General features: G+C 35.8%; 1 protein-coding gene across 1 annotated transcript in view; it reads right to left on the bottom strand.

Moving 5' to 3' along the window:
- LOC136043097 (glycine receptor subunit alpha-4-like) overlaps positions 1–8,393 on the bottom strand; it is a 125,411-nt gene extending 117,018 nt beyond the window's left edge. The window contains exon 1 of the mRNA XM_065728043.1: positions 8,252–8,393. Within this exon, the coding sequence (XP_065584115.1) occupies positions 8,252–8,316 (65 nt within the window). The 5' untranslated portion in view covers positions 8,317–8,393. The remainder of the gene's footprint in view (positions 1–8,251) is intronic.
- Between the last annotated feature and the right edge of the window lie 3,863 nt (positions 8,394–12,256).

Here is a 12,256-nt window from a genome sequence, read left to right as displayed (position 1 = left end):
CACGTAGATAACTATTAATGTTTAACTGTAAAATGACTTATGAACTTACAATGGCAACAGCCGAGGAAGATGCTCAAAGAGTCTATGCCAAAAAACTTGCTGCTGATAGAGAAAGTAAGAAAAGAAAGCGTGCCGAGGAATCAAAAGAACAGCAAGGAAACAGGCTTGAGGCTGATAGAGAAAGTAAGAAAAGACAGCGTGCCGAGGAATCAAAAGAACAGCAAGGAAATAGGCTTGAGGCTGATAGAGAAAGAAAGAACAGAAAGCGTGCCGAGGAACTACCAGAGCAACGCGAAACCAGACTTGCTGCTAAAAGAGAAAGTGAAAAAAGAAGGCGTGCCGAGGAATCACAAGAACAGCAAGAAATCAGGCTTGCTGCTGATAGAGAAAGTAAGAAAAGAAAGCGTGCCGAGGAATCAGAGCAACCTGAAAGTTATCGCCTGGCATTCAGGCACAGCCCTGTCGATGATTATAGCTTGAGTAGATGTGTTCAAATCGGGACTATGTCTAAAATTTTTCCCAGAATGGTCATTAGTTTCGTCCCAGAATGGTCAATGGTTTACAGAATGGTCAACGTGTTTATTTCTCGGAAACCAACGTGTAACAAAGAGCCCTGAATCCACCGGATACAAAGTTAACCGGTTTCTTTTCGCTTTGCAAAAATGATTCTTTTGCAAAAAAACTGCTGTATACTGAAGTGCCTTCGTATTACACGTGGAATACTAAAAATAAAGTATTTGAACGTCGAAAACAGGGTAAGTCAGTCGACGGCCAATCTTCCAAGATACCACGATAGGAAGACTCTACACCGTACACCCCAATCAACATGAATGCTTCTTTCTACGCCTGCTTTTGGTGAATGTACCCGGTCCGACATCCTTTGAGTATTTGAGAACTGTAAACGATACTATACATGACACTTACCGTAGTGCATGCCAAGCTCTGAATTTATTGGAGAATGACCAACATTGGGATAACTGCATCAATGACGCGTATCTATCTATCTATCTATCTATATAAAAACGAGTTGTGTGTATGCATGTTTGTTTGTTTGTAAAAAGAGCGTTTGTATATGACGTCATTATTAGTACATAAAGCTTTGTATATGCACATACAATGGGAAAGCCTAGAATGTTGTATATTCGCAAGTTTTACGTAGTTTGAAACACATATATAAATCTATCTATATTCACAGGTGGGACACAGGGACACAACTACAATGGTGCGTAACTAATATGGCGCGTAACGACTTACGCGCGCAGGGGGGCTTGGGGGAGCGAGAAGCGCCCCACCAACTAGGTGTTGAGGTGGCGCGAAGCGCCACCCCAACAGCTAGTATATATATATATATATATATATATATATATATATATATATATATATATATATATATATATATATATATATATATATATATATATATATATATATATATATATATATATATATATATATACATATAAATAAGTTGTCTGTCTGTGGATCTGTCAGGTGACGTCTTGTTTCTGTGTCGACTGACGTCATGTTTTCGACTGACGAAATTACAGACCGGGACATCGGGACACAAATGACGACCGGGACACCGGCACATAGGGAATATAAATGACGACCGGGACACAAGGAATGTTCGATTAGCAATCACCATCAACAAAGCATCGGGACACAAATGACGACCGGGACACAGGGAGTATAAATGACGACCAGGACATAAGTAAAAAAAAATTAAAAACTAAAAAAAAGGTAAAAACTACAAAAAAGCTAAAAAGAAAAAAACTAAAAACTAATAAAAAAAACTAAAAAAGCTAAAAAACTAAAAAAACTAAAAAAGAAAAAAAATAATAAAGGAAAAAAATAAAAAATAAAGGAGAAAAACAAAACTAAAAAAACGAATGTATGTACAGACCGGGACACCGGGATACAAATGACGACCAGGACACAGGGAATATAAATGACGACCAGGACACAGGGACACAACTACAACGGGGACGCCGGGGGACATAGGGGGATATATAAATGACGATGGGGACACAGGGAATGTTCGATTAGCAATCACCATCAACAAAGCTCAAAGGCAATCATTAGAGTCATGAGGTATAACTAAAAAAAATAAAAAAGGTAAAAAACTAAAAACTAAAAAAAAGACCAATTCAAAAGCGAATGTATATACAGACCGGGACACCGGGACACAAATGACGACCGGGACACCGGGACACAAATAATATAAATGACGCCCGGGACACTCAAAGAGAAATCACAGACTGGGACACCGGGACACAAATGACGACCGGGACACAGGGAATATAAATGACGACTGGGACACAGGGACACAACTACAAAGAGGACAACGGGGGGCACAGGGGGATATATAAATGACGACGGCGACACAGGGAATGGTCGATTAGTAATCACCATCAACAAAGCTCAAGGGCAATCATTAGAATCATGAGGTATAGATCTGAATACGGATTGTTTTCCCATGGACCATTATATGTTGCATGTTCAAGAGTCGGCAAACCTGACAATCTATTTATATGCACAGACAATGGGACAGCAAAGAATGTTGTATATTCGCAAGTTTTACGTAGTTAAAGCGTGCCGAAGAACTACCAGAGCAACGCGAAACCAGACTTGCTGCTAAAAGAGAAACTAAAAAAAGAAGGCGTGCCGAGGAACTACCAGAACAACATGAAACCAGACTTGCTGCTAAAAGAGAAAGTGAAAAAAGAAGGCATGCCGAGGAACTACCAGAGCAACATGAAACCAGACTTGCTGCTAAAAGGGAAAGTTAAAAAAGAAAGCGTGCCGAGGAATCACAAGAACAGCAAGAAATAAGGCTTGCTGCTGATAAAGAAAGTGAGAAAAGAAAGCTTGCCGAGGAATCAGAGCCACCTGAAAGTTATCGCCTGGCATTCAGGTACAGCCCAGTCGATGATTATAGCTTGAGTAGATTTGTTCAAATCGGGACTATGTCTAAAATTTGTCCCTATTGCAAGGCCTTGAAATTCAATGGTGAAACAATGGGAATGTGTTGCGCCTCAGGAAAAGTTAAACTTCCTCTATTGGCTGCACCACCAGAGCCATTGAAGACTTTCCTTACTGGAACTACGTCAGAATCTAAGCGTTTTTTGTCACAAATCAGAAAATATAACTCATGTTTCCAAATGACGTCGTTTGGAGCCCAAATCGAAAATCCAGATCAATTTATGTCTACTTTCAAAGTAAAAGGGCAAATTTATCATAGAGCAGGGTCCCTTCTACAATTCTCTGGCAATAATCATAAATTTTTACGATTGTACTTCATCAGTGATAGAAATTCTGAATTGAATGCACGTTGCGAAATGTCTCCCAACGTTGAAAGGACAATCGTTTCCCAATTGCAACATCTTTTCCACGAAAATAATAATTTAGTGCGTCTGTTCAAAACTGCCATCGATTTAATGCCTACTGATACGCATAAAATTGTTATTTCCGCTGACAAAACGCCTCCTGGCCAACATGTGCGTAGATACAATGCCCCAACTATTGACGAAGTGGCAATCGTTATGGTCAGTGATCAGTTTTTACCTCGAGATATTATTCTTCATAAGCGGAACGCTCAGTTGTTAAGAATTGCTGAAACTCATCGATGCTACGATGCCCTACAATATCCTATCATTTTTTGGGATGGAGCCAACGGCTATCACTTTAATATTAAATTGATGAATCCAGTCACTAACAAAGAAATGAATAAGAAATGCAGTGCAATACATTATTATTCCTATAGACTAATGATTCGGCAGGATGAAAAAAATTATATTTTAAAATGCCGTCAATTGTTTCACCAATTCGTCGTTGATATGTATGCTAAAATTGAATCAGAACGTTTGCTATATATCCACCTGAATCAGACCAAGCTCCGCTCTAAACAATACATTCATTTGCGAGATGCAGTTATAAAGACTCTGGTCAAACATTTTCACATCAATTACTGGCGATTGGAAACGGAAAGCTCCCAGTAGACTCAATTTCAGGACGTATACAACTACCTGCTGATTTCTGTAATTTAGTGACGTCCAAAAATGAATTGATTGAAAAAGTATTTCCGAACATTCTAAACAATTATAAAAATAATAAATGGCCAAGTGAAAGAGCGATTCTTGCACCCAAAAATATAGACGTCCACGAAATCAACAATATTGTTTTGACCAAGATTCGAGACCAGGCAGTCCTTTACAAGTCAGTCGACACAGTTTTGGAACCAAATGAAGCGGTTAATTATCCATCTGAATTTTTAAATTCCGTGGATCTTTCAGGGTTTCCACCACACGTGCTACAACTAAAAATAGGCGTACCAATAATACTTTTAAGAAATATCAACCCACCAAAGCTTTGCAACGGCACGCGACTTGCCGTAAAAAAACAATGGAAAACCTAATAGAGGCCACAATCTTGACAGGGCCTTTTGAGGGTGAGGCTGTTTTTATTGCTTGCATTCCCATGATTCCAACGGATCTGCCTTTTCAATTTAAAAGATTGCAATTCCCAATTCGATTAGTATTTGCAATCACCATTAACAAAGCTCAAGGTCAATCATTAGAAAAATGTGGTATAGATCTTAATACTGATTGTTTTTCCCATGGATAATTGTACGTTGCATGTTCGAGGGTCGGTAAACCTGACAGTCTATTTATATGCAGCGACAATTGGATATATATATATGTATATATATATATATATATATATATATATATATATATATATGTATATATATATATATATATATATATATATATATATATATATATATATATATATATATATATATATATATATCTATATATATATGAGTTAAGACAATTTTATGGACAAATATATACAATCGCTAAACAAAAACATGACTATATTTTGTGACTATAAACAACTAATCATACAACTAATCATGGAAATATGATTTGACGGCATGTATCAAAATAAGTATATATAATAATCCTCAGCGATATATATATATATATATATATATATATATATATATATATATATATATATATATATATATATATATATATATATATATATATATATATAATATATATATATATATATATATATATATATATATATATATATATATATATATATATATATATATATATATATATCAGTTAAGACAATTTTTTTGACAAATATATACAATCCCTAAACAAAAACATGACTATATTTTGTGACTGGTTGGTACTGAAAAGGTGAGAAATTCTGAAGTAATACGGTAGTTGCATTCCGTTTCGGTCGTGTACTCATGTTTTGTGACTTTTCACTTTATATCAACATTTTATAAGTAAATGTTTGAAAAAAATAATAGATGCCGTTCAACTTATACAAACCGAGAATTCAGACCCATCTATACCAGCTAGATAAAAATAAATAAACACATAATTATTTGCCTTCTTTTATAAACAAATTCTCGAATATCTATTCTTCGTAAATGATTGCTCCGACCTTTGAAGGAGTATTTCGAGTCATATACTTAGTTCTAAGTATATACTTATACGAACCTTTATTAAAGTTCTAAAGAGGTTGGGCTATATTTTAATGATTTAGGATGAACCGAGGAGGTGATACGTCATATAATGCAGCGCTTTAATTAGATAAAAATAGGTAGTAAATTGCCCATCTTTTGCTTAGGAAAATCTAAAACTTAAATTAATAGTTTTTGCACTGATTATACATTTACTTTCTTATACAATTTCCCTAAAAAACATTACAAATTCCCTAAAAAACAAGAGCGCTGTAAAAACCACCATGTTTCGCAAAAAAAAGCAAACCCAAAAAAAAACAGACAGCCAAAAAAAAATAAAGATATCAATTTATTCACCTCACTGCATTAGCAAGACTCGAAAACAAGTTTTTGACAGTAAAAACAAGTGAATATTTTGCTTTTCAACCCCGTTGTGACATCACAATCCTGAAATATCATTTCGACAGCTTAAAGAAGTTATGATTTTAAATTTCCCCTACTTGTGATTATGAAATAAAGATTTTCACCTCCCAGTTGGCTTTTGTGGTAATAAGGACAGATCGGGACCCAGAGATCGAATCACGCTGCAGAAAATGCACTGCAGGGCCGACGCAGGGACCATAGTAGTCAAGAAGCGTCGTTAATTCTTAAATAATAAGGACAGATTCTCTTTATTAACTTAAATTTAATTAAATACTTTTTGCCGGTATGCGTCATTAGTAAATCTAACAGAGACCGCAAAAAGTATTTGAAACCTTGTTTCTAACTTGTTTGCAAAACGAAACAGGATTGCTAACAACTACGTCAAGGGGAGCACCCCCCCCCACGGATCTGCCACTGGCTGAAGATGAACTTTCGAGTGAACATTTTACGCTAGGGGAATTTGCCAAAATTCTTATACTTCCTTTTCTTTTTGTAATCGTACTTTTGCTTTGCCGACTCAATTTTACGTTTGAACATGTTAGAGCAACTATCATGGGTGAATATTTCCGACATAATTTAAAAACAATTTTTAGAAAGTATTTTTCAAATGAAAGTGCGCTAAAACAAAAATTCTCCTGGAAACCGGCCATGGAAAATTTTTCAGGGCAATTTTTCTGGTGACAGGGAGAGGGTATTATACATGACAATGAATTTTCATGGAGGGATTGTCAGGGGGAGAAGGAATTTTCCATTGATGGGAGTTGGAATTCCCGACTCTATTTGAAAACGATCAGAAATTAAATTTAAAAAAAATTTTTTTTTCAACTGAAAGAAGGAGTAATATCAAAACTTATAACGAACGGAAATTATTACACATATAAGGAGGGCCACCCTCTCCTCAATACCCCGTTCTTTACCTTAAAGTTTTATTTTTGTCCCAGTTCCTTACGAACGACTCTTGAAACACGCGGGCCGTTTAATTAGAACAATATGCTTTTTTAAATGTGCTAAGAAAACTTTTGCGGAAAGATCGAGGCATTTAAGCGAGAGTTGCCCTCTTATACAATCAATATTTCCGTTAGTTTTAAGCTTTGATATTACTCCTTACTTTCAGTTGACAAAACTTGTTTTTTATTTAATTGTTAGTGAATACGGATATTTCAGCGTCATTCCAGTGTTTATTTAATTGTTAGTGAATACGGAGCTACGGTTATTTCAGCGTCATTTGAAAGATCAAATGCTGTTTTTATTAAGCATCTTAGATGAAAGTATGAGCAAAATGAATGAACTTTTAGAGGCTTTGCGAGTTCAGGGTGCGAGAATAGGTTTGAAAATAAATGTTAAGAAGACTAAGCCACTGACGCAAGGAATAAGTGAATATGAAAAGGTGACGTTGGGTAACGAAAAGATTGATCAGGTGGACAGCTTCACTTACCTTGGTAGTATTATTAGCAAAGACGGTGGGAGCAAGAAGATGTTAAAAGTAGAATAGCCAAGGCTCAGCTTTTTCTTACACTTAGAAAAAAGTTTGGAAAAATAGGAATGTAAGTCTATAAACGAAGATTAGAATATTGGAAACTACAGTGATGGCATTGGTCAAACATGGGTCTGAAGTATGGGTGCTCCAAAAACGGATGAAGATTTCCCAGATGTTTTCCAGGGAAATTATCTACAGATTGTTCTATGATTGAAGCCACGGTGATGACTGTGGTCAAATATGGTTCTGAAGCATGGGTGCTCAGAAAAGCGAAAGAAGATTTGCTAGATGTTTTCCAGAGAAATGGCCTACAGATTGTTCTGGGTACCTGGCTGACTGACCGCATTTCAAACAGTAGGCTTTATGAAAAGTGTGGTTCAACCCCGCTTTCTAGGGCTATAATGAGACAAAGGGTTAAGATGGCTAGAGCTCGTTCTGTGGATGAAAGAAGAGAGATTGCCAAAAATTGTCCTTTTCGGCCAACCGTCTACGGTTCAACGGAAAGCAGTTCAGCCGCGGTTGGGGTGGGAGAATGTCACAGATAAATATTGAAAAGAAATGGTAACTTCCTGGGAGGTGGTAAGAATGGAGGCTTGAATAGATTGGGATGGAAGAGGAGCATGTGCAGCTCTGTTGGCCTCAAGCGGCTTGGTGCCGCGGTGAATAGTTAGTAGTAGTGTGAGTAGTAAAGTACCTAAAAAGGGAAATGATAAAAAAAAGTCGAAATCTTCAGGTGACTTCCAACAAATCTGGCTAAAGTCTGGCTATACATAACATATTACTTTACCATATGAAGACACTATTATCAGGCTACAAGCCCAAAATAGAAAGGAAAATAAATTTTTTATGTTACTTACGGTGTGTGAGAGTTTAGCACAGGTAAAACCAGAACAACAACAGTGAAGGTAAAGTAAGCTTTCATTTTACCACAGAGTAGAACCTTACATCCCTTAGAAACTTTAACACAACTGATTATGTGCTTGGTATAAGAACAATACTCTAACTACGGATTATTGTTGAAACCATATACGTTCTCTTGTATAAGAATTTCGAAATCCTGAATAATATTGATTTTAGTATTTTTATGGTTTCAACACATTGAAACGTAACTGAAGTGGCTGGCAAGTTTAACAACAAGAGTGTGATTGGGGAAAAGACTCAAACCTAAGCCTAGAAGAAACCCAGTGCTGGTATTTTGAATGCGAAAAATGACCCTAGAATCTTTTTTTTAAACTGTTCGCATTATCGATTTTCTTTTGGCTCCATAGTCTTCTTTTCTGCTTAAAATAGAAGATAACATTATATTACAGGCGTTCATATACCGAAATTTTCTTTCATATTTGCATAATTAGATGTGTTTCTAGTCTTCATAACACTAGAATAAATATGAAATTAATAAATTCGAAAGACATTGTCCAAAAACTTCTTAAAGAGCCCGCAAGTAACTGAACGAATAAATACATAAATAAGTGTACTCAAAAATCAAAAAAAAAAATTTACTAGAGAGAATTAAAAAGAAACTAAATCAACAGTCATAAACAGTCAGTGTTTCGGAGAAAGGCTGGTTGCAACCTCTTTGTGTTAAAGACATTATATGTATCTTTTAATTATTGTGTATCCCGTTATTTTCATTTGAAAATCTCTTCTAATAGTACAATTTATTTTTGTTTCAACATCATATCAACAGTTTTCCTAAATTTGTGGGAGGCTGCCGACACCCTCTTTGTTTTGCTCTTTACGCCAAACTTGAAGTTATTAATAGAAAATAATTCTGTAAAACATGTTAGTTAGGTATATTGGCTTTCAAAATGAAAGCAAAGCATCTCTATATATTTGAAAGTATTTTTTTTTTTACTATTCTTTGATATATTTAAAAGCAAACATTTCTCTTTAATAACTATGTTATCATCAATGAGAGGGGAATAGTTACCCCGTCATGGCGTCCGTTGCATGTTTAGCCCAAAACATGTTCCTCCGGATAAAAGAAGGTCAGAGGTCAAAGGTCTCTGTCCATATATGTTGAAAGCAAGTCCAATAGAAATTTTGGATATTTAGACTAAAATCTGAGCATAAAAGGCAGCTGAACTTCACTATATTGTTGATTTTATTGAATAGGCCATCTATAACAGTGCCTCTCTTTTAGACAAAAATATGCCACCATGTGCCGGAGATACTTGGAGACTGGAAGGCTGTATAAGTAATCCTTTGATTTTTGTAGGCCAATTCTCACATCAATATTAGAATTTCATTTAACAGCACTTGTCCCTATTTGGAAGAAAATGTTGTTTTACAGATTCAAGCGATATAACCTACATTTTCTTTTATGGTGCCCTTTTCATTGCTTAGCAACAGCAATAGAATTTTAAATTTGAGTGAAAATTTTCTATGACCTATGGCTGCAGATTTGGTTCTTGAATTTCAAGAATAAATAAACAAAAAACGATCACGCATCAGTATCCATCTTTCCCTGAAAAAATATGAAATTATAATAGATGAGGAGCTCCTAGCTTTCAGCTATGTTTTAATGTTTTGCATTGGTAGTAGCACTTTAATAAGTGCTAATGTGTTGTTGTTTTTCCCTTTGCCGCCGATTTCAATATGTTACAATATATTGCTAAGGGTCTAACCTCAGCAGCTCTTCCGGAAGCCTTTGAAGAGCGGACGAGAGTACATTACATCAGTTTGTTCGTACAAAATAATTTTAATGAAAAATATCATTTGGAATTTTTGAGGGCGCGATAGCTTCATTACTGTTTCGTACATCCCAAGAAAACATCAGATAAAGCAATTTTCAAATACAAGCTAGATCCAAACTCAGTTCAAAACAGGGCAGTTTGTGATTCAATGCAAATATTGGCTTTAGGCGCAAGGTTTGATTTTGTCCCCTCCTTCACATCACCCCCGTCCCTCCCCGTAGGAAAAATAAAGACTAAACAATAGAAAGACAAAGAAAAAATGAGGATAGTTTTCAGCCAAAAAAATGAAAAACATGCGAAAAACACAATATGTAAGGATTTGTGCCAAATCCTTGAATTTGGCACAATTTGGAAACCAATTAAAATTTTGTTTTTATGTTTGGTATGGTTATTCATCTCAATACATATTCAAGTTGCCATTCATTAATTTATTGAATGTAATTCCTATTTGTTTTCAATTCAAATATGTACACGCTCTTTTTGCCTTTTCTGCTCGCTTTAGGTTTTAAAAGAGTTCTTTATTTTCTTAGAAATACGTATTTTCTAGAAAGTGGTTTAAGTGAATTACTTAAAAGGGTATTAGATCATCATAATTTCCTGAAAATGAACTCGTTCAGTATTCTACGAATACTTATCAGGAACCATTACCTCTGATGAGAAACAAAAAAACAAACAGGTATCACTTGAACTTATTTTTCTGGAGAATTTATTGTTGAATGTATTGTTAGTCAAAACATCTTGTTTTCTACTTCAACACTTCTCCTGTACTTTCAGTTTTTAAAACGAATTATTAAATCCTAAGAGTCTCTTTAATTTGAGGGGGCAAGCACGCCCTTCTTCAAGCCCTTTTTTATTCAAATTTTCTTATTTCTCATGGGGTGAGGGGGGGGCTGGGAATCAGGATTAGTCAAAACGGCATGACTTCCACAGTTTTCAAGGGTTCTTCGAACAAATTTTTTTCATAGGGATATATCCCATGAACTTTGGAAGGGTAAGTCGTTGGACAATGGCCTAGTCCCTAGTCCCTTTGGAAACAGAGTAAAAATGAATGAAAATAAGATAATGATAAGGAACTATGTTGTAAGGAAAGATTTGAGGGAAATCAGAAATTCTTAGGAGGGTGTAAGGAAAGAGGCTCTGAATAGATTAGATATGAATAGACTTCTGAATACAGCGTGCGTTGCTGCATTGGCGTCAGATGGCTTGGTGCTGCAGTGAGTTGCTAGTAGTACTAGCAGTAGTAGTAGCAGTAGTGATCAGAAATGTTTCATTTGAATCTTCATAAAAACAACGGTCCTGTTAGTGATTTCTATTAAAAGGAACCGTCTGCATATATTTTAGGATCATCTGCTTGATAAGATTACAAATTTATAAATTTCCAAATTAGTTTGATAAGATTACACCAGTGGGGGGACAAACATGAAAAGCAAACCCAGCACGCTTCGATTATCTTTCTCTAAAAAAAACACCTATTTTTTGTAGATAGAGGATTGATATCTCGAGAGTGACCGTCCTCCGATCACTTTGACTCTTAAAAGGGCACTCTAACTCGTGATTTCCAACCCAATGAACCCCCCTTAGAGTTAATGCGACTAGCCTCTCCACCTTATATGCCCTCGGGACGTAACTTAAAACCCTTGCACTAAGGGCTGTTCGGGGGGGTGGGGGTTGTCACCCTCAAACATATAATTTTCAGATCTTTCAACTGCATTAAACAAAATGGCTATCTCGAAATTATTATTAAATGTGTTTTGGGAACTGATGAGCGTGGATGGGCTTGTTACCCTTTATTCGCTTTTAACTATCAAAAAAGGCACCAGTCCTTTAAATTTGCAATCGAAAGAGCCTTTTGCGAAGTTTCTATGATAACAAATAGCCATACCAAAATTTCTATCCGATGCATATCTGGAAAATACTAGGTGTGTATCCACCCTCTGATCACTTCGAATCTTTAACTGGGCACAGGAACTTCTGGCTACCAATCCCAAGAGCCACTTCAGAAGTTTATGCTACGACCCTTTCTATAAAAAACTTACACGCTCCCAGTTAAATCTCCAACCCTTACCATGAGGTTTGTTGGGTGGGGGGGTGTCTTCCTTAAAGACATAATTTCCCGATTTTTTTAGCTACTGTTAACAGAATTGCTAACTAAACATTTTAATTGGA

The sequence above is a fragment of the Artemia franciscana genome, unplaced genomic scaffold, assembly GCF_032884065.1.
Source record: "Artemia franciscana unplaced genomic scaffold, ASM3288406v1 Scaffold_296, whole genome shotgun sequence".
In the NCBI taxonomy this organism is placed as follows: domain Eukaryota; kingdom Metazoa; phylum Arthropoda; class Branchiopoda; order Anostraca; family Artemiidae; genus Artemia; species Artemia franciscana.
This window is presented reverse-complemented; position numbering and strand designations above follow the sequence as displayed.